Below are 23,830 nucleotides of genomic sequence, written 5' to 3' on the forward strand. Positions count from 1 at the left end.
AGCCCCTCTCCAGCTCTCCCCACCTGCCCTCCTCTCTCCCAGCCCACCCAGCAGAGCAGACCAGGCTGGGGGTGGCCCCACAGCAGTGCCCCCCGCAGGGCACTCACCCCACAGCCCCAGCCCCACTGTGGGCACAGCAGCTCCAGGGGACAGGGCCGTGTGTGTCAGGTGCCCCATCAGGCTCCAAGATGGAACTGGCCCCCATACGGACACAGAGGGCAGTGACACTCTGTGCCTCTTGTTCCTGTATCCCAGAGCTTCCCTGCCCCAGGCTGCCTGCAGCCCCCATGCCAGCCCCTCTCTCCAGCACAGCACAAGGCTCCCTGTCCTGGGGCTCTGCTGTCACCTCCTGCTGCCAGGGACACAGCAGCCAGCCCCTAGCTGACATGCACAGAAACATATTTCTTTTCCCCATTTATTCCTCCTTCTAAGGGCACAATTGCTCCTTTTCCCCTTCCCCAGGGATATCCCTGCTCCTTGGAAAACCCTTCCCCAGGTTAATTCCTTAGTTATGGTCTCCCTGGAAGCTCCTGGAGCCTCCCCGGTGCTCCCTGCAGGACCCCGAGATGCTGGTGCTGCTCTGCAGAGTGAGTGGGCTGTGGTGCTCTGGGGTCACAGGGTGACTCTGCAGTTGTTGTGCTCATGGTTGGACACAGACCCAGATGGACAGGCATCATTGTACCTGAGAACACCATATCAAGGGGCTTCTATCTGTGAATGATGCTCTGAGCAACCACAGGCCATCTAAAATGGCTCAGGCTGTGTTCATGTGTCCCTTGATCCAGACCATGACTTCAGGTATAAGCTATCATGGGCGGCTCTTGAAGCTCCTTTCCCTGTGCCTGCAAGGTCCCCAATGTGGTCATAGGCCACCATACGGGGGACAGTCCCAGGCAGATACTACTTGGCCATTCATCACTATCAGGAGCACTCAGCACTCACAAGTGAGAACTGAATCCAGTCCTTATTCCCTAACATATCCCCCCAGGAGCTCATTGCCTTGCACCCATGAAGAGCCCCAGAAAAGCAACAAGCATCTTTCAGGCTGAACGTCATGGAGCAATTCTTGGCACCAGCTTTGGAAGAAGAGCCCAGTCCACAAGATCCACTGAAAACATACCCTTTAATTAGGGGAACGACAGCTCTGACACAATGATAGACACATTTAAAGAAGACCTCTGGGTCAGAAAGACGTGGTTAACACCTCTGGAGAAGTGGGATGAATTCAGAAACTTGTGCACAAACCTCATTATTAAAGCAAGAATGCCAAAATCACAGGAGTTGTCTGAAAGAAATTAGATATCACTTGAGTAGAAAGATGGGCACCTTACTGCTGCTGAAATAATACCAATTGAATCATTTTTTTTCAGTGCATCCCTGAGTTCCTTGTTCCCCATGCTATATATGAGAGGGTTCAGTGCTGAAGGCAGAACTGAGTACAGAACAGCTACAACCAGATCCAGAGCTGGGGTGGAGATGGAGGGAGGCTTCAGGTAGGCAAACATTGCTGTGCTGACAACCATACAGACCACAGCCAGGTGCGGGAGGCACATGGAAAAGGCCTTGTGCTGGCCCTGCTCTGACGGAATCCTCAGCACAACTCTGAAGATCTGCACGTAGGACACCACAATGAAAACAAAACACCCAAAAGCTAAACAAAAACTAACCACAAGAAGCCCAACTTCCCTGAGGTAGGAGTGTGAGCAGGAGAGCTTGAGGATCTGGGGGATCTCACAGAAGAATTGCTCCACCACATTGCCTTGGCAGAGGGGTAGGGAAAATGTGTTCCCAGTGTGCAGGAGAGCATTGAGGAAACCACTGGCCCAGGCAGCTGCTGCCATTTTGACACAAGCCCTGCTGTCCATGAGGGTCCCGTAGTGCAGGGGTCTGTAGATGGCAACGTAGCGGTCATAGGCCATGACTGTGAGGAGAGAACACTCTGCTGACATGAGAAAGGCAAACATAAAGACCTGTGTAGCACATCCTGAGTAGGAAATGGCTCTGGTGTCCCACAGGGAATTGGCCATGGCTTTTGGGACAGTGGTGGAGATGAAACCGAGGTCAAGGAAGGAAAGGTTGAGGAGGAAGAAGTACATGGGGGTGTGGAGGCGGTGGTCGCAGGCTACGGCTGTGATGATGAGGCCGTTGGCCAGGAGGGCAGCCAGGTAGATGGCCAGGAAGAGCGAGAAGTGCAAGAGCTGCAGCTCCCGCATGTCTGTGAATGGCAGTAGTAGGAAGTCAGCAGGAGAGCTGTTGTTGGGCATTTTGCCCCCAGTCTTTGGGGACTGTCCAAAAGAAAGAGAAGACATTGAGAAGTTAGTATTAACTTTTCAAGAAAAAAAAAAAACTCTCTAGTTGCTTATTTTTCATACATCCTCCCCCCATGCACTCTCACACTGCCTCTGTCTTTACTGAGAGGATCTTTTTCTCAGTACTTTGCTTGAGTTCTGCTTTGCACTGGCTGAGTGTGCTGTGAGGAGCAGGGACCTCAGCCCCTGGACTCCAGGGGGTCTGCCCTACTGTACAGCGCTGGGAATCAGGGAACAGAGGTGATGAGCTTGACCATTCACCATTTCTGTCAGGTGAAGTCCACTCAAGATATCAACGAGCCCTTCAGCATCTTCCCTCCCAAATATAAAGAGGGTGGTTTGAGGAACAGAGTTTCATGGAATTGTTCAATATTTTTTTATTTGATTGGAGCTATGCTTGTCACCCCTGGGGTGTGTTCCTCAAAATAGACCTCTTTGGCATTTCTACTGAGTCCAGAGACGAAATCATCCACTTTTGCTGTGTGCAGATTAGGGACATCTCATTTGTCTCTTAGACTATTTCCCAACTGTTCTATGCTGGAGGATGATCACACTCCTCTACTATCCTAACAGGAGATCAGACCTTGCAGAGGGCAGAGGAGTCCGATTTCACAATGCAGATTTTCAATTTCTTGCCCTTTCTCCATACACTTAAGAGAGTCTCCTCACTCCCCTTCTTGCCAAGAGCACACAGGGCTCTTTTCAGCTGCCCATAGACAGATTCTCCCCACCACCTCCATACCCTCAGCATCTCTGCAGCTTCCTCACGGGTCTCTCTTAGCAGTGAGGATGGGCTCTCCTTAAGGGAGATACAGCTCATTTTCCAGCCCTGTGCACTGCATTTCATGGAGCTGCACAGGACAGAAGGGGGATGGAAAAGCTCCTTCCCTGCAGACCCCTCTGTTCCACAGCTTGCAACATCAGCACCTGAACTGAAGCTGAAAACACCCAACCCCAGAAAGCTGAGAGCAGGAACAGAAGCATCCTGGACAGGAGGGGAAACAAGGAGCAAGACCATGATGCTGCTACCAAGGCAGGCAAGGAGAGGCACAGAGAGACATCCTGGAAAGCCTTCACCATACGCAGCTGGGCATGTCACCTTGCAGATGGTGACAGTACAGAGCAGTGACGCTGAGCCCCTTGGCGGGGCAGCAGGAAATGGGCCCGTGGCAGGAGAGATGCCCCTGGGTATGGATGGAGGTCTGGTTGCAGAGGAGGCAGCTCCTGCCCTGCACTTCCTGCCCCTTCCCTGCCCGTCTCTGTTGCCTGGAGCTGTCCCTGCCGGCAGCTCTTCCTCTGTCCCTGTGTCTTGTCCCTGCCACGGCTCACAGATCCCGTATCACCCTCCATGTGTTCAGCTCTGCCCTACAGAAACCTCCTGGCTCTGTGGCCACAGGTTGTAACGACTAGGTCACATAAAGTCCTCCGAAGCCACAATGATGATGGTGATGCTATCTGCAATCTAAGGCGGGGATGAAGCAGCTTGCTGAGGTTTCTCCAGACCTCTTAATCCTTCACTGCCTTAATCCCTGCCAGGTGTCTCTCTTCTCACGCAGAGCTCCTCCCTGGAGGCCCATGGGGAGCTCCCCAGGCAGGCTGAGCGCTGCCCCTCGCAGGCTGCAGAGTCACTGCCCCGGGCACACAGCAGGCGCAGGGACACTGCTCTGAAGAACAGACCTGGGTGCACTCCCTGCCTTCACCCCCTGCAACGTCCCTGCGAGAAGGAAGCAGGATGCTCTGTCCCTGTGACAGTGGCAGGGAATGCCTGCCCTGCAGCATCTCCTCAGCCTGCTCTGCCCTCAATAATCCAGGAGAGAGACTATTAAAAACCCAGTGCATAGTGACATGGACTGAGAGCAGAAGTCCCCTCCAGAAAACTCAACAGCATTGCTCTGCAGGCAGACACTCACCATGTAAACGGCTGTGAAGATTTTGCCGTGCACTGAGTTCTGCTCTGTTCCCCTCGCTCCAAACCACCGTTCATCCCTCGCTGCCTTCTCTCCTCTGCTGTCCGCAGCAGCAGGCAGTGCCCGCAGCCCTGCTGCTCTTGGCACAGGAGCTGCTCCTGCACTCGGCTGTCTCTGGGCAGTGCTGCCAGGCTGCCACGAGCTGCCTCCGTCCCAGGAGCCTGGCCCCGCTCAGGAGCAGAGGAACAGCTGAACTCACCAATTTCTCTGTCCCTCGTGCCCCCTCCTCCTGGGAAAAGTGCACTTCAATAAACTAAAATAATCACCTGTTGTCCTTTGCTAATGATTGGAGAGAGATTATTCCAACATGGCAATTTATTGCATCAAAGGATGACTATCTATGAAAGTTGGAAATACCCCACTCTGGAAGCCTCATTTCACATCCCTTAACTGGACAGGAGACTGAGGAGTGGACAAATAGGGAGTTAATTGACACATGGTCCAGATGCTGATTCAGAAATATCAATCTGGGCAGTACCTGTCTAGGCCTGGATCTGAAGTTGTATTCGGATTCCTTCTGTAAACTGCACAAATACAGCAATGGTGGGGTTCCCCCTGCCAAAAGTGAAGTGAGCAGATCACAGAGATCTGCCCACGAGGTCCTTGTCAAAGCTCCACCACAATCACTGGAGATGCAGGGTGAGAGTCAGCAGTTCCCACAGAAACACCTGGTGACAGCAGAAGAGACTGAGGAGGTGCAAGGCATGTGTCAGTGCCTGCTTGCTCTGATGGAGCTACTAGGAGACCTGCATGATCCTAGAGCACGAGTTGGGGAATCGGCCGTCTTGGCCATCTGAAATGACCCCAGATGCCAACTACGACAGCAGCCACACTCCCCATGAAGCTGAGGTATGGGAAGACTGCAGGATTAACCAACAGCTCTTGTAATTCAATGCAGAGTCTTGATTTGATGTCACAGAAAAGTGCTGGCAGGGCTTTGTCTGATGCCTGGAGTGTCCAGCACAACCACACGTCTCTAGCAGATACAGCAGGGCACCCACAGGAAAACCATGTCCCCTTGGAGTGATTGCTGGGCAAGTGCCCCAGGGCATCCTGCGTTTCTGTCCTGTACCCAAACACAGACATTCCAGCACTGGCTGTAGGGAAAGCCTATCCCGTCTACATCTAGTGTGCTGCATAAATGGGAGGCACCCCGGCCCTGCCTCGTCTCTGCTCCAGTCTCTGCCCTCTCAAACCCTTCTAGCTCTCCTCCCCTGAACTCCTCTTCATCCCATCACATGACATGAACAGGCAATGGGCTAATAAGGACCTCTGGGTGGCTGCATCAAAGGCTGTCAAGGCCCATGGACATCTTCAGTGGCACCTTGTTCTTCCTGAACCAGTGTCAGGCACAGGAGAGAGTGTCCGTTGGGCTGCTTTGTGTGAGAGGAAATGCCCATGGCCAGGAATAGGTGTTCCCTCGCTGGAGAAGCTCCAGCCTGGCTATCTTGGCCCAGGTCTCCTTCCCTACCATTCTCATGCTCTCTGTGCAGGTCCCATTCCTGCCGCCCACCTCTCCCTCCAGCCCCACCGCTCACCTCCCTCGTGCACTCCTGCACTCCAGGGATCCTGTCCATGGATGAGGAGCAGCCATTCGCCTGCTGCTCCTTCTCCATCTCCATCTCCAGGACTCGCTCTGGGGACAGCCCTGCATGGCCAGCTCGTTTCCAGCCTGTCCTCTGCACAGACAGACGCGTCCTCACAGCCCATGTCACAGCCCTGTCCTCTGATCAGCTGCTCACACTGGGGGGACCTCACAGGCCCTTGGCTGGGGCTGGTTCTGCTGATGGCCAATCCCGCACGGGGCAGCAGTGACCTCACAATGTGCCCTGGAACCTTCAGCTGGCTCTGACCTATCAGCAGCAGGGACAGAGGTGACGTCACAAGAAACCTCAGCAACCCAGAGCCTCCTGATGGCGTCAAGTCTACAGAGAAGGATGTGACCTCACAGTCACCCTCAGAGCCATCTCCCTGCTTTTGAGCTATCAAGGACTGGCCCAGCAGTGACCTCACTACCAATATCCAGGCCATATCCCTGCTTCTGGCCTAACAGGAACAGGCACAGCAGTGACCTCACTAACAAACATCCAGGCCATTTACCTGCTGCTGGTCTATCAGGTCCTGAAGCAGAAAGGCCAACACAACCAACATCCAAACCATGGGCCTTTTCTGTCTTGTCACCACTGGACACTGAGGTGTTGCAGATAGTTAGGGTCCGGCGGCCGGAAGATATCGTGCTGTATGGAAAGATAGCCAATAGCGTTTAGTTTATGATGTAAGCAGACGGATGTGACGTTGTAAACCTTAGCTATATAACACCTTGTTACCCATCAATAAACGCCATTTGCCGTCCACCACATTGGTGTCAGCGAGCTGATGGCCCGAGCGGCCTGGGGGTGGTCGCCATGCCGTTCCTGAACCAGGTCGCCGCGCCGCTTGAACGGCAACAAGTGGTGCCGAAACCCGGGAATCATCGCCTGGACGGGTGAACGGCGGCCGGAGCGGCTGGACTAGCCCGGCAGAGAGGACGCTACCAGAGCAACAAGGAGGATGGAAGCCCTCATGAAGGTCGTATCGCAATTACATAAATATTGGGGGATTGATTGTAAGCCAAAAGATTTTACTCTCGCAGTTGTGAGGCTTTTAAAAAATAAGGTTATAGACCAGCCAGTGGATATTCTGAAGTCCCTGAAGTGTGTCCCTAAAGTGTGGGACAAATGTACTAAGGCGTTAGCCGAGGAGATGATGTCTTCGGGTTGTAGGAAAAACCTTAAGGGTTGGGGAAAAGCTGTACAAGCCTTGCAGAAAGCTATGAAAGAGCAGGAGACCTGGGTAGCGGTAAGGGACTGTTTGCTGGCCACCCCAAAAATGGGAGTCGGGGCAGCCACACAGACTTTGCACCCCCCAGATGATGGTGATTCTGCTGACCCTAAAGATCTGCAAGAGAGCGACACATCCCCTCCATCCCCGAACCCCGTCCTGCTTACAGAGGAGCAGAAACAGCCGAAATCTGTTTGGAGCGAGCTAGCCGAGGAAGCTAGGAACATTGAAAAGAAGTCAGAGCTTGGGGACGTCTGGGCCAGGCCACCACCCTGTGCCCCTCAAAATGGCGCCGAGCCGCAAGGGGAAGGGCCGGGCGAGGGTGCCCCCGGCGCGAGTGAGGTGCCGAGAACCAATGGGGGTGACCGGACAGGTGAGGGAGGCCCGAGCGAGGGGCCGAGAACAAATGGGGGTGACCGGACAGGTGAGGGAGGCCCGAGCGAGGGGCCGAGAACCAATGAGCCTGACCGGACAGGTGAGGGAGGCCCGAGCGAGGGGCCGAGAACCAATGACCCTGACCGGACAGGTGAGGGAGGCCCGAGCGAGGCGCTGAGGACCGATCAGAGCGGCCATTTCACAAAAAGCGCCTCCGCGGGTGGAAGGCGGGGCGAGCCAAGAGCGGGGGAACAGCCCGCCCGGAACGGAAGTGGGCGGGACGGAAGTAGGCGGGGCCGGAGCCCAACGACAAAGTACCGGAGCCCGGAAGTGACCAGTCAGTCGAGTTCCGGTTCCGGATCAGACACTAATGAGGACGAGTGGCTCACAACTGATTCAAACTTAAGGAAGGAGAAAAAGAAGGTAAACATCCGAATTAAAGAAAAACCGGCTGGGGCAGACATGATTAAACATGTTGCAAAGGAAGAGCATCTGACCGCAATTCAGGTGGCTGTTACCTTCAAAATAAAACTAATGAAAATTTTGAGTTTCTGTTCACAGGACCGGATCATCGGACACCCCCGTAACCCGTATGCCCCGGTGACAAGCGTCCCGCCCGAGCCTGCGAGTTCCACGCTGACCGAATGCAGAAAACAACAAAACAGCCTCCGCAAGAGGGGGCCGCGATGCCTTTGCGTTATCTTAATTTTGCAGCTTGTCACTATAGGACAGGTAGAGTCACACCAGCCCTTTAAATGGGTACTTGAACAGATCGAACAATCTCGAGCAATTAGTACAAAAATAACTACAGGGTCACCAGTTTTCAGTGCCATGCCTTGCCAACTAGCACCCATTGAACCCTGTTCCAAACGCAGCTGGTACGAAAACTTGTTCACCGGTTTGCCGTGGTTAACCACCCTGATATCCACCTTGATAGGGCCGATCACAATGATCATGATGACACTGATCTTTGGACCCTGTTTATTGAATAAGCTCATGCCGTTTGCCAAGAATCGGCTAGAGAAGGTTAACATCATGTCAGTAGAACGCCGACAACTGCTTTAAGAATATATCCACTCAGTATTACCCCCAAAGTTATCCCAAGGTACACCCTATTCCTACACCCCGGTATTACCTGTCATCCCCTACCTTCTACGCGCCTTCTTCTTTGTGCCTTATGTTTTATGTCAAGTTTATGATATATAATTTTAAGATTGGTATAAACTATAAGAATAGAATAAGATAGTAATAAGAATAAGTAAGAATAAGATAGTTGTATTTTGGCTAGTTTTGTTAAGCATAGGGAGGGGGGAAATTGTTGCAGATAGTTAGGGTCTGGTGGCCGGAAGATGTCGCGCTGTACGGAAAGATAGGGCCGCTAATAGCCAATAGTGTTTAGTCTATGATGTAAGCAGACGGATGTGACTTTGTAAACCTTAGCTATATAACACTGTGTTACCCATCAATAAACACCATTTGCCATCCACCACATAGGTGTCAGTGAGCTGATGGTCGCCATGCCGTCCCTGAACCATGTTGCCACGCCATTTGAACTGCAACAGAAGACTGGGCAATGCAATAATAGACCGTGATCCAGAGTTCCTCACCACTGACATGCACAGAGACTACGGACCAACGGGACGCTGCTGGATTCATGGTGGTGCCTATCTCTTGCAATCCTATCCCAACTGCTTGCTAGATTTCCTTCTTTCCCTCCCTTTGCTATCACTATTTTCTCAGTACAACACATGAACATTTTGTTTGTGAAAGTGCTCCATAAATTTCCTTGATAGGCAGCGTTTGACCTCGTTTGCACGTTGATCTCACTCTGGATATAACATATACCTCAGAGTTAGTCCCCCCCTTTCCCAGACACCCTCTGCCTGGGGCCCATTGGGCAGAGGTCCCTGCTGCTCGTGACATGCTCTGCTTGGATGAAGCAGAGCTCAGGCAAGGGAACCATGCAAAGACTTTACCAATAAAGAGATAAGTAATGTGCAATTTTAAATTACACGGGAAATATTTTATTAAATAAAATAAAATTTCTCTTGCACGCTGCTGCAAGAGAAAATAACAACTTGTTTTGGTGGGGTGAGGCTGAACAGGTTACCGCATTTAAAAAGAAGAAAAATCCATCATGCACTAATTCTGTGTTTTGCACCACTGCTATCAGTAGCTTCCCAGGCAGGTGGGCCACGAGCTTTACTTAGAGTCCTAGGCACAGCGCCAATGGATGGTAAATTGACCACCACAGGCTGTCCAGCTGTAATGTTGTTGGACATCCTCTTTTACCTGTAGGCTGAGCACTAAGCTCAGCTTTCACAAAGAATGCTGGGCTTACAGGCCTTCCAGCAGGCCCACAACGATTATTGAATTGAGGGAGTACTTTGGGAAGTTGGCTGCCCCATTGAGCCTTGTGTGGGTTCAGGCTCTTTTTTAACAAGCCAGTAGTTCTTTCTACCATCCCATTTGATTGGGAATAGTATGGGATGTGGAATACCCACTGGATTCCTTCTTGCTTTGCCCATTCTTCCACTTTTTTACATGAGAAATGTGAGCCGTTATCACTTTGGATAATAAGAGGAGCAGGTAGGTGTGAGAACCAAAACAACAGTCCTTGCACCACAATCCGCCCCTTGGCTTTCCTGCACTTAGTTGCTGTAAGCAAGGCAGAGACCCCTTCCACTCCTGTGAGGAGGCCCATTGGTCCTGTAGTTTGCACAGGTTGTCCTTGATGTATTTTCTCAGCCTCTTTAACTGCTCAGACTAAGGATAAAAGTCCTTTTTCTCCCATTCAGAACGTTGTAGTTCCCTTTCTTTAAATGCAGTCAAGCTGCATCGTTCCACCAGGGCCAGCCTGTAAGTAAGTTACAGTAAGCAACAGGAAGTTACTGTAACTTAGTAACAATAAGTTACTTGCTGTAACTTAACAGTAAGTGGCATGTTCAGTGCAATCCCAAGCAGCTATTAGAGGTTCGTGGGGTTGTTCTGGTCCCAGGGACTGAAATTTTTCTATTTCTTCAGTCGGAATTTTCACTACCTCTTTGTGTTCTAATTCCCACTTCCAGGGTTTGCCTTTCCTTAAGAGCGAATATAAAGGACGAGCAGTGATAGAATATCCAGGTAGGTGCTTCTCCAATATCCTAAAGTTCCTATCAATCATTGTAATTTTTTCCTTGATCGGGGCATTTGCAGCTCTTCATTTTTTCTTAAGGTATCTGCAGGAATCCCTGTACTGCCAGCTATCCACCAAGGAAGGACAAGCTGCTGTACTCTTAAGAGATGTGAAACCAGAACAGTTCCCCCATTCCACATTTACCTATACTGAACATGAACACGCTTTCAACCCCTCACTAAGATTTATAAATGACATCTTAGAATCCGTTAATCCGTTAATCTCTTATATCTAGCCCTTAGCAAAGCCATATCACCATTGAAGTACAGGAGAATAGAGCTTACATCTCCCTCAAAATCCAGGCCAGGCTTTTTTTTTTATTATTTAAAAATTTTAAAAATTTAAAAATTTAATTTAAATTGTCCTGGCTTCCTCATCTTCAGTGGAAAGAACTAAGATCATTTTCTTTGCCTGGTATTTGGGACCTCTGCCAGCCATGTGCTGTTACTTTTGATAGCAGTTGATTGGTAATTAATTCGTGCGTGGTGGTAAACAAGATACTTTGGGCACAGAAGACCTGCATTATTTGTCATCATGGTCAATTAGTTTTACACTGTGCAGGGCAACCAGTCTGATATCAAAAGCACTTTTCATTGTTTAAGACCTTGACCTTTCCAGGCAAAACCTGTAAATTATTTCACACTCTTTGCCTGTGGTTTGATTAGACTGCTCGTATTAGCAGTGAAATTTAAGTCATTAAAATGGAGCGTCTTTGAAATTATAGGTCAGAGTCAAGACTGAATTTCACATGTGAGTATAGAAAATGATTTCTTCTAATTGTCTTACATGAGCTGCAATAAGGAGCCCAGCTGCTCTCTTTATTCAGGTGCAGTTTCCTTGACGTGTGGGGTCTCCGTTAGAAAAATCTGCAATTTGTTTGCTTCACACGATGTTTTCCTCCAGACATCCTGATGTGTTTCCATGGGCTCACCCTGCAAGGCAGGCACACTTATCTCCCAGTGCATTATCAGGCCATTCCGTGTATTTGCTTCTTGTTAGCTAGAGGATAATTTACAGACTGTTATTATATGCAGAGAGATGTTTGAGTGAAGTGAAAACAGGATTCAGACTAACCAAGTATGAACTAGTTGTTTATATAAGGGCATTTTCATGGATTTGGAGCTTTCTGAAGCTGTATCATTGCCCATGCTAGCTATGGTCTCCTTGTAGCATTCTCAAAACTCGTTATAGACAGGGCAGGCTAGATCTCAAGCATGAACCGGCTCAGCTGGGTGAGCTGCAAGCTGAAGTTTTGACCTTGTATTCACTCTTACCTCTCCTCCAATGCCAGCAGTTGCCAGTCGGCATTTTATGATATTACGCCTGGAAATGCTATTGTGTGACTGCTGCCCTGGTAATATTCTTGCTGACATAAAATTTCAGTTAACGTAGCTGAGGATATGATTTCAGATTCAATTTCTTGTCCAAATATAGTCATCTAGTATTAACTAATCTGTGCATCTTCAGGGCTTTTCCGAAGACATTGTATGAACAACATGCAGTGAGAGAAAAAAAAATGTTTTCTATGCTTTGTTGAATATTAGGTTTCTCTTATAGCCTCCAAAGTTCATAACACTTTTAATGGCACTAGCTTTGAATCCCAGATCTGAACAGGAGTATAAAATTAGAAGCAAACATTAGTCTGTCCTGATACCAGAAGATTCTGCTCTGAGGAGTGACAATCTCAGGAGGAACTTTCAGATCAGATACTTTAGCTTTTAACTTTCTTGAGATAGACTTTATCCATGGTTCTGTGTGTTTAAAATTTGAGACAAGATTGCCTTTTCTCTCTGCTTTTACTAAATACGTGTCTAAGTGCCTGAGATCAATCTCAGTGTTCGGCCAAAATTGCCTGGATCTAAATCTTTGTGCTGATCTCTGCACTCAAATAATGTTGGAGGTTGCTAATGGCTGCTTGCCATTGGAAGTACATTACAACATCCGCATGTTGTAATTGTGTTTAAATTCAGGTTACTTGCATAAGATGTGGAAGACTGAAAAATCATGAAGTTTCTCTGGAACCAGAACACTTCGTATTCTTCCTCTAGAGAGTTTGTGTAGGGTGGAATATGGAAATGCTGGTCAGCAAATCCAGGAATTTAAAGTAATAGTGTTTAATAAGGAACCAGAATGACTTTGTGAAGACAAGAAGAGAAAGCATGTTGTTGTTTTCTCAAGAGTTTCCAGCATCAGGCTTCAGGCTAAGCTTTGATTTATTTTTTTCACTTGTGTCACTCTATGATATAAATATATTAGGATACTGCCTTCAGGTCTTCAGTAGGCATGTTCAGGAAAAGATATTTTTGAAGAGCCCAATATTTGACAGGGAGCACTTGACACCTGCAGATCCTCACCCTGCTAAGAGCAAAAGCAGCTCCAGCAGTGAAACACTGTCTGGGCTGATTTCTCTGCCATCTCCAGGCTCTCCTGTCCTGTGGAAATGGAGAACTGATGAGCCAAGTCCATTATTTCCTTCTTGATAGCTACGGGGATAGGATTGATTTTAAAGAGTCTTTCTTCCAGCAAGGTTATTCATAGACATATGAAAATTTCTGAACAAACAGGGTATAAAAAAGAGGCTGTTAAAACAAACAAACAAACAAACAAAAAATTATTTTAGGTGAGGGCAGAGAGCTGACACTAAAAATCTGCTTTGTCCCTAATGTCATCTTTGGCGCAGAGAACTGCAGTGGAAATTCTGTTTTGGTTCTTTCTTTTGGCTGTTGGAGTGTCAGAAAAGAAGCACAGACTATGTCAGAAAATGATAGTGAAACAAGAAATGCCCTGTCAGAGCAACAACTCTATCTAAGTGGAATTACTGATTTTGGCAAAACTCGCTGTATTCACAGCCCTGGCGCTATAATTTCCTCTCTGCAGTGTATTGTTGCCATGGCAGATGAAGCCCAAACCTCATTTTTCAGTTCTCCAAAGTCAGTGGTAGTGGCCCCTGTGAGGTAAAATGGCACAATAAAATCTGGGGTTTGGTTCCACAAACATGCATATCCTAATTGCCCACCCAAGGAACTCCACTGAGTTCCAGTGGGATGGATCATAGGTGTCAAACTATCCATCTGTACAGATTCATATGTGCAGATATCCATAAGATTCAGGGCTTTATGCTGTTGGAGTAGGCAGGAAACCACTTCAGAGAAGAATAAAATGGTTGCTGAAAGCACAAATAAAATACATATTTGTTTAAATGAGTAGGGAGACTTTTTTAATAAACCATTGGGAAAACTTTCAGTTTTCTTAGGAATATCAAAACATTTCTAAAGTATTAGCAAATCTTGTAACATTCCTGGTATGTAGGTAAATACATTTATCCATTTCACAAAAGTCTAATTTATGGGATGCAATGGACAAGCAATTTTTAAGAGTACAGGGTCACAAATCAGTGTCGTAGGTGGGGGCCTGATTCACCAGATCATACTCCTATGGGAATGAATTTCCATGTTCAAAAGAACAAAGAGAGATTGGAGTGGGAGGGGAAACTCTTGCACATTTATATTCCTTTCCAATAACCATTTCTGATCACAGAGAGGCTTTGTGCTCAGCAGCACACAATTCAAGCCTGCTCTTTTGAATCTGCTAAATAATATAGTACAAAATCATAGCTCTACTATTTTGTGATGCTGAAGTGATGCATATACCATTCCCATGCATATACCATTTCCATATACCATATATTTATTGACGCGGTACCTCTTCATCGTCACCTTTTGCACTGTTTTCATTTCTGCTCTTGTATTAGTTTCTGATACTTTATTAGGAGAAAGGTATTTTACAGTAGTGTTACACTCAGCTGAGGTGAATATTTAACCTCTTTACAAATACAGCTATTATCTGTGTGTGTCCCCATAGTTATCTCCATTCCTTCAAAACTATGTGAATGATATATCTATAGGTCTCCTTTTTTCTTTTCTTTTTTTTTTTTTTTTTAGATACAGTGTAGCGGTGTATACATATAGCAAATACTACTCTTTTGGCTTTCATCACTTGTATGGTTTTACTGCCACATAATGTTGGTGGTATTTGTGTAGTGTGTGGGCTTAAAGTGCAGAATTTGGGTTGAGTTCATTCATCACAGAGTACATTTGCACAGTGCTTCACTGAAATGCTGCACAAGCTCAACGTGAGGATCTGTGTCTCCGCAAAGCGTCAGTCGAAGAGGTGGCGCTGCCCTGGTCTAGCAGGGACAGACCTGTAGCTTCAGGGGTAGGGAAGAGCAGCAGCAACTTATACTTGCCATTTTGCTTGTCTGTCAGAGATGTGAATGTGCTCTGGAAGAGATGCACTAGCGCACTAGAAAGCAGGGAGCTGGCTCTTTGTTCAAGGCTTTGAAAGATTTTGATCTTTTTATTTGTTTTAGGCTGACAGGAAACGTCCTTGGTTCTAGGTGTAGATTCATCTGTTTAATGTCCTCCAAGCCGAAGGTGGTGGTTATCAGGTAAAACAGGGAATAAGGCAAGGGGTACTTCAAGGAGACACGAGTGTGTCCTTGAAGACTTTCTGCCTTCCACAGAAAGCTTGTTAACCTTTGCTTTGGAGGGATGGGAAGCTGCTATTTTTTTTAGCAGTGCTTTACTAGTGTCTCTACAGTCATACAAAGGAATTAATGCATTTCTGTAAAGTACCTTATTCTGATATTGTACGTTCATGAATAACAGCTTAGGCTTCAGCTTCTGTTGCGTAGAAGTGCTGAATGTTTGGTGCAAACTCCATATGTTTGTGTGTGTTTCAGATTCTAAAAGTCTGCAAGTCTCAGAAGTCTTAGTCTTTGACATGATATTCCCTCTTCCCTCTGGCGCTGGCGGGTCTGAGGGAACCCAGCCCAACTCTTGGCCTCCTGGCCTACCCTGCTCCTGCTCGTGGGACCAAGCCAGCGCCTCAGGGCAGCCCTGGCAGGGCCGGGCTCCACTTACCCTTCCAGCCCCCTCCCAGCAGGCTTCTCCGGGAGCTCAAAGGGGAACACGGAGACTGGGGGAGAGAAGGCAAGAGGCTGTCAGCGCCGTGGGGCAGCCCCTGCGCAACCCCAGCCAGCAGAGGGGTGGGCGCCGGCAGCCGGGGTGCTGGCCAGGAGCCACTACCGTGGCTACGCTCAGGACAGGGCTGCTCACCTCCAGGGATGAACATCAAGGCCATCCAAAAAGACGCCAGGACGCGGCAGGCCGAGGGGATGCCCAGGATGGCAAGGAGCACGAGGCTCAGGGCCACAAGCTGGCACGCGGCTCGCACGCGAGAGTCCATGTCACCGAGGTGACAGGGCCTCACGTGCGGCCGGCGCCAAGCTCTTCTCCCAAGTCCTGTTTGCAGAGGAAAACACGGCCCAGCTCATGTTAGTGGCCCCAGCAGTGACCCGCAAGCCCAGCCCCAGGCTGAGCAGCGGCACCACAGCCCTGCCCAGCAGCTGCCTTCCCACCCACTGCACCCGCTCCTGGCCCCAGCCCCTCTGCTCTGGGCTCACCCTCGCGCCTGGCGTCCGCAGCAGAATAAATCCAATAACAAAATCAGCCCAAGGCTGACGAGAGCATATCTGGGAAGAGAAGGGCACCCTGTACTCACTCCATGTGCCCTCCCTGGCACCAGGCAGCAGCTGGGGGCCCTTGGGAGGTCACTGAGCAAAGGGAGGCTGGAGAGGGGACCCTGGAGTGGCTCTTACCCCGCAGCCTCACTCCTTGACCGCAAAGTCAAGTCTTTGCCCGTTCGCGAACGGGCAAAGTGAGCCAAGGCCACCCCAGCACCACCTTTATAACGGGTCTGGGACTGTGATGCAATAGCGGTGTCACAGCAACAGCCCTGGGCCACACGGCAGGGGTTCTGATGCGATGCCGACGTCATGGCAACATCCCTGACTCTGGTGACACACGAGGGCTTGGAATGTTGTGTGATGCAGACGTCCCGGCAACATCCCTGGGCCCAGTGATGCCCCTGTGCTGTGCTGACATTGTCATCACCCAAACACCAACACTGCCCAGCACTGCAAGGAGAAGCCCAAGGCACCTAAGATCCATCATGGCCAGGCCCATGTGCAGGTTGCAGCCTTTGCCTGGCAATGATGGACTCTGGTGTCCTGGTCTTGCAGGGAAAGGCAGCACGGATGTGTCTCCAAATGCTTTGCTTCCCAAAAAGACCTTGTTCCCATCAGTGTTGTCTCTTCTTGCAGACTCCATCTAAGGAATGACTTTCGGGCAGAAAAATGATGCACTCAATATCCACCTCCCAGACCTCCCTGGCCCAGTAGTTACTGTGAGTGCGCATGATCACAGATTCACTGAATTAAGTGGAGAGCAGAGAAAGCGTGTGTGTGATGCGGAGGATTACCCTGGGGTAAAGGAGGTGTGAAAAGTCAAAACGCAAGCACAAAGTTAGTTGGGTCTTTCTGTACTTTCATTGCGTATTATTTCCTCTTCTGCAACTCAATGTATGTGCCTTGAATATTGCCTTAGAGTACAATAAGAGCGGTTATGCAGACCGTTACTTTTGCAGCATAAAATAATCTTTTAAAAACTGCAATGCAGTAAACAAAGCCCTAGGAGATAAACATCCTTTACAACTGTCGAACTCTGAGCAAATGCTCATTTTTTTCATTGCTGCAAAGCATGCCTTATTCTGAGAAAGGAGAGAGAATAGCCAGTATCATGCCTAATATTTGAATGATCTGTTTGCAAGAACAGATATTGATGTTACCTTAAAGAAAAATGGTTGAGGGCTAAAAGGTAATAAACAAAAGTGCTGAAATACCAAGCACCACGTCTAACCCTACAGCTCAAGGGCTGTAAATTAATGGCATACTTTTTCAACATAGCAATGAACTACAAAAATTGTGCAGTCTCTTATTCCTTGCAAGGCCAACACATCTCTGAAACCTAAGTGACCTTTTGCCAAGTAAGACTGATCTTGGAAACACATCAGTGTTTCAAATCCTGCTTCTGGAAGGGTCCGTGTGAAACCTTTTGTAATGACGTTTCAGTTTTGGTGGTAACGCTGACTGTCATTTTTACTGGCCCAAAGCAAAACCAAACATAGTTAACTAAGTCTCTTGTAGTGGATTCTATCAGCTAGATAAGACACGCAGCACTTAATGTACAGAACATTTGCTGATTGTGGATGTAGTCCAAGAATGTGAGGCCAGCTCATCTTTTTTGGTTAAAAGCTCTGAGCAGGACAGTTCCATCTCTGCATAAAGAGACTATCATTACGTCACACATAGTTCACCTCTGTTCCCATTTTTCAGGCTTATGCATGCAGTAAAAAGTTTACACAATGCATGCTGGAAATCGGTGGAAGAATTCCTACTGATTTCCATTAGATTGTGCCATAATATGGGGCCTTGTGTTTTATTGCGTTGCCTTAGCACTTGGTCATTAGTACTGAAGTGTCCCCTAATAAAAACTAAGGAGCCTTGGCAATTTTTTTTTTCTCGTATGACTCATAAACAGCTGCATATAAAAATGAGAATATCAGACAAAGGTAAGTTCTTATATCATTTATACCTCCTTAATTATCTTTGCCAGAAGATCATTAAAACCAAAGTTATCATTGCTTTTAATTAAGCAAACGTCCTTAGAATGGCAAGACGTGCTGCCTTGTGTTTATCCCTGCTGGAAATGTTTATTTCTGTTGAGAAATTTTAATATGAAATATCAGGAGGAAGGAAGGAGAGTAGAGGCTTCAAATATCCTGGCTCCTGGTCCTGTATATTATGTTTTCCAAACTGTGTCTTCAAGGTGAGCAATCAAGATAAGCCACAGATCTGCAGCCCATCTAATTTGTTTTTCCATCATTTCCTTAACTTGGCTTACATTCAATAATCATTATAGTGCAAGTAACACTGCTGGGAAAATCATTTCTTCCTCACTGAATAGAATATAACTTATGCTACACTTGAATCATAATTGGCCTTGTGTTTATTTCACAGACTTGCAGTCAACCTATGACTTCTCTAGCTGAGGGAGTTCTGTGTCTTCTGGCAAAGATCCTGCTTGTTACAAAATATTATGAAATCTTCTTCTCATTAAATGTAATTAAAAACACTAAAAAATCAGTTCAGATTCCTAAATGTCAGATGTTCAATATTATGTTCCTGAAGATTTAAGAAGTTTCTGAATATTTATTAGGAAGGTGGAAGCCTATTCTAGACAGGCTTTGAACTGTGCTCCTTGCTAGAGTAACTGAACGACTTTCCGCAATAGATTTGTCACATCTTCTATTATTATAAGGTTATTGTTCCCTTCCACTGTTTATCTATAATTCAGCTGCAACAATGGAAACGACTCTTATGTGCTATATATGAGCACAAAGCCCGTATAAATGATGTCAGCTATTCAGCCAGAGGATGAACAGTAGTTGACAGAGGTTATCAGTACCCTGCATTGCACTCACACCTCTGGGATGTCATGCAGCGTGCCAGAAACATCTTCAGCTACACTCTCTTTGATTAAATATATTCAGGGCTGGTGGATTGCACTTAGCTTAATTTTAATCAGAAAGTGATATCTGAGGAAAAAAAAAGGGGGGGGGCTTTAAATTTGTTTTTGTTTTGTTTTATTCATTTCAGTGATTTAGTTTCCTATGGAGTGTTATGCTCCTGAGCTAATGCTCAGGGTATTTGCGATAACATCCCATTGTGAGGGGAGCTCATGGGTTTCTTTTTCTGTGATGAGCCATATAAACCCTCTGCATGCGGCAGACTCAGGAAAGACATGGGTTGGTGACCTTGAGTCCAAGAGAGGCTTGAAAAGCTGTTTATCACTGGAATATGGTTTTCCTCAGTTTCGGTATTGGGGGAGGAGAGCACTATTAAGCACTTTTTGAAGTAAAGCCCTCCCTTTGTTACCCAGAGGCAGCTGGGGATACTCCTTTTTTTATTCCTCCCATTTAGGGTGTCTCTGTGCTGTAACTTTGCACTTGTGCTCAACTTGCAGTGCCAAGCAGCTCCAAACCATGAGCCATGGCATGTAGGTGAAAGCAGTCCCAGGCTTTAAGGCATCATCCAGTAGAATCACACTGAAGAAGTAGAGGTTACACTCATTAAAACTTGGATCTGCTGCTTTTAACTTGGAGAGACATCCCTCCATAAATCCTAGAGTCTCCTTATTGGTCCAGGTTGCATACTGTAACAGAGAAAGACAATTGCTAGAAAGCAGATGATGCTGAACTTCTTGTCATTCGCACAAGCAAGTCAAGCTCAAAAGTAAGCAAGTCAAAAGAGGAAAAGAGAAACTTTATTTTCAGGTAAGAGTTAGCTTAGTAGCGGGAAGCGGAGCGTTAACTCCAGCCTGCCGGCACCGCTGCAGGCCACGCTGGGCACTAAGTGCTGAGCTGAGCTCACCCACGCACACAGAATTCCCCGAGGCCGGACGCCTCGGCTAGGCAGGGAAATTAAGCCCCCTCACCAAATACACTAACAGGAACTCTTCCCAAAGCATGCACCCATTTACACCTTACCTTAACAGGAAGAGAGAGACGACTTTCACCAAGAGATTCTCCAAAATTAACACATCCAGTTCTTCGGCCCACTCTAAGGGGAGCCCCTGCCTCCCATGCCCACTGCAGACCTGGAAGAACCTCCTCCCCGTGGGCTGGGGCCTGACCCCCACCGAGCCGTGCCCGGCTCTCACCTGCTCTCTCCTGCTCTTTGCTTCACCGGCCCTGCTGAGCTGGCGGCTCCACCCGCACGACTTCCTTTGGCATCAGCAGCAGCAGCTCAAACTGGGCCATGCGAAAATGAAAACTAGCGAAGGCCCCACCTGCGTCCTGGCACTGAGCAGGCCACAACGGCGCGTTCCTCCCGTTCCCAAAGTAGTCTTCCCTGATCCGTTCTGTAGGAAACCTCCCTGACGGATCCTCCCAGCAGAATTTACTGGTGGCTACAGGAGCTCTGTAAAGGAAAAACAAAGTGACTCAAGGCTCTAAGATTACTAACACCCTCAGCATGGCTATTTAAACATTGCAGCTTGTGCCAGCTTTGCAAGAGGAAGCATCGGTATTTTTTCTACTTTTTCTTTCAAAGTAATACCCAGACCTACTAAAGGAAACACTTAAAGAACACTGAAGGATGTCCAAACTCAAAAGGTCTTCATTACCTTTTTCTTCATTAGAATTTTTGAGACATGGGATTTAGTAATTCAAGGACAAGGACAGGGAACTTCTTCCACTAACTCCAGAGGTAGGAAATACCGTCTACTTACTCACCAGAGCAATGCTGCCCCCCAGCCCTCATTTCAGCAGATCACACATTTGGGTCTCCTCCTTAATGTCACTGCCTGGACACTCATTCCAACAATTCCACTCATTTCAGCAAGAACATACCGCTCCCTTACTACTGCAAGAAAGAACCATGAGAAAGCTTTTATTTTGATTTGGGCCACAAGAAGAAGAACAGCAGTTACTGGCTTCTCTTTGATAAGAGTCATACCAAAGGGGAAAAAAAATACCCAAATTCGGATATTTGCCTAGTACACACCAATAACTTTTAAGGAGAGTTATATATTTCTCCAAAATTATTTTGCTACATTCACTTAAGTGGAGCCTGCTTTAGATGTTGGGAATACTAAACAAAGCCATAGAAATGCCATCTCTAAAATTTGATCTCTTTGCTTCAAATTATTATTTATAGAGCCTATATCATTTATATTGCCTTTATATGGCCAATCATCAGGAGCTTTTTCTTAGACCCAATTCTCAGGAAAAAGCAAAAAAATCCCCACCAAAATTCTTCCCCCAAATAACTTCCCTCCCATCCCAAAATAATTATCTCCCAACATCCCTCCAAAAAAAAAAAATCCATTTTCCCATTCCTAGTTCAAAAATTCCCTCAAAAAATATGCCTTCTAAGAAAAGGAATGTTTCCCCCCAAATGTTTCCTTCTGCCTTTTTTCAGAAAACAGCCCTGTTGACCACGGAGCTGCTGCTCGGATCTGTGCCAGCCCCGTTCTCTGCTGGAGCAAACTTACTTTGGTGGCCACTTTTGTGGCCCCACGGCCGAGCTCACTCCGCTCCACTGGGGCTGCCGGCAGGTCGGCCCTGAGCCCGCACTGAGCCCAGGGCAACGGCAACGGCAGAAACGCTCCCACCCGCTGCACACAGGACATCCTCTTCGGACACGCTTCCGTCCTCTGCATTTGGGAATCACAAATGAACATGAACACGTCCATGAAAGCCACTTTACCAGCTAATACATCGCTCCATTTCCAATGTCTGCTCAATCAACACCTCTACAAAGGCAGCAGCTCCCAGATCCCGCCACCAGCAGCAGCAGCGACGGCATCGCGACGCCCCGGCCGCTTCTCTGCAGCGCGGCCCCCTCCGCGGAGCTGCCCTGCAAACCCACCCCAACGAGCGCTCGGGTTCCTGTCACCAGCCCCCAGCGCTCTGCAGCGGCAGGAGCCGCCCGGCCCAAGGAGGCCGAGCGCCGGGGCCACGTCCTCCCCCGCCGCCCCCACTCTCGCTGCTCCCCGGCCTCCCCCCGCAGCCCTCCCGGGACACCCCGCACACGGGCAGGCCGGCCCCGCGCCCCGGCCCCCCGGCCCCGCCGCCGCCTCCGCGCGGCGCTGCCCCCGCCGGCAGGACGCGGCCGCGGCCGCCCCACGGGCCGCGAGCGCCGCCCCCCCGCGCCCCTCCCGCGCGCTCCCGGCGCCGCCGCGCACCTGCCGGCCCCGCGCATGCGCCGCGCGCCACGCGGGGCCGCCGACCGCACTGCGCACGCGCACGCGCCCCGCTCCTGCAGTGCCTCCGCCCCGACACGCGGGGGCAGCAGCGAGCGCGGCAGAGCGCACTGCGCATGCGCGCACCCCCCCCCCACGTGGCGGCGCCGCTCCTGGGGCGCGGGGGGGGGGGGGCGGGGGGCGGGGGGAGGGGGCGGCCTCTGCCCAGCGGTGGCACCGACAGAGCGAGAGGAAACGGCCGCAAACTGAAACAGCGAAAGTTCCGCAGGAACTTAAGGAAAAACGTATTAGCAGTGAGGGTGACGGAGCACGGGAACAGGGTGTCCGGAGAGGCTGTGGAGTCTCCGTCTCTGGAGATCTCCAAGGGCCGCCTGGACGCAGCCCTGTGCCACGTGCTCTGGGTGACCCTGCGTGTGCAGGGGTTGGACTAGGTGATCCCTGGAGGTCCCGTCCAACCTTAAGGATTCTATGATTCTGTGAAGGAAAGAGTTAACAGCTGGAAGTGCCCCCTGGCACCAGCTGTGCCCGTGCGGAAACGCTGGGGGCTGCTCCCACGGACGAGACGGGGAAGCGGGAGGTCTTGCGGGGAGGGCCGGTCTCGCTGCGCTGGAATGGGCAGCGGTGCCCGGCTGGCCAGAGAGCCGATGGCCCCTGCGGAGGGATCCCAGAGCCGTGTCGCTGGCGCTGCCGGGAGCAGACACCCTCCTGGGAGTCGTCCGCAGGGCCGTGGCCGTGGCCGTGGCGCGGGTGCCGCGGGCAGCGAGGGCAGCGCGAGCCCGGGCGCCGCTGCCCGCAGGACGGGACGGGCTGCGTGAGGGCGGCGGCTGCGGGGGGACCCCATCCTGTCCTGTCCCGGCCCATCCAATCCCATCCCATTCCACACCACTCCGTCCTATGCCATTCCATCCTGTCCCAACTCATCCAATCCCGTCCCCTCCCATTCTGTCCCACCCTATCCCGTCCCATCCTCTGATTTCTTTTTCCCGATTTTTCTCCTTTTGTTTTTTGCGTTTTTATCTTTTAGTTTTCTCCTTTTTAAGCTTTTTTCTTTCATGGTCCTCATTTTCCTTTGTTTTCAAGCCTTTCATCCTTTTATTTTTCCCCTTTTACATTTTTTCCCTTGTTCTTCTCCCTTTATTATGTTTTCCTTATTTTTCCACTGTTTTACCTTATTTTTCCTTCATTCTTTGACCACTTTTATCTTTTTTTTCTTTCCATTTTCCCCTCTATTTCAGTTTTTAGTTTCGTTCTCCCTTTTATCTTTTTTCATGTTTTTTCCTCTTTTATATTTTTTCCTTCATTTTTCCTTGTTTTAGCTTTTTCCTTCATTTTCTCCCTCTTTCAGCTTTTCTCTTTCCTTCCCCCTCTATTTTTCACCTTTTTATTCCATTTCCCCCTCATTTTTAGTTTTTTTCTTTAATTTTTCCCCTTTTTTCCCCTCAAAGCCCCATTATTTTGCTGAAGTCACTTTTACAGGTTTATGTTCCTGTTCGGCATTGGGGACCTTGAGGTGTTTTT

General features: G+C 48.9%; 1 protein-coding gene across 1 annotated transcript; it reads right to left on the reverse strand.

Annotated features, from left to right (window-relative positions):
• Positions 1–1,295: 1,295 nt before the first annotated feature.
• On the reverse strand, positions 1,296–2,264 carry LOC148594924 (olfactory receptor 14A16-like). The gene has a single exon (XM_088523386.1). It carries the CDS (start codon positions 2,262–2,264, stop codon positions 1,296–1,298), a length of 969 nt encoding a protein of 322 aa, XP_088379512.1.
• Positions 2,265–23,830: the final 21,566 nt, after the last annotated feature.

Source organism: Tinamus guttatus, unplaced genomic scaffold (genome assembly GCF_059628265.1).
Source record: "Tinamus guttatus ecotype Peru unplaced genomic scaffold, ASM5962826v1 Tinamus_guttatus_pri_ptg000187l, whole genome shotgun sequence".
Classification (NCBI taxonomy): domain Eukaryota; kingdom Metazoa; phylum Chordata; class Aves; order Tinamiformes; family Tinamidae; genus Tinamus; species Tinamus guttatus.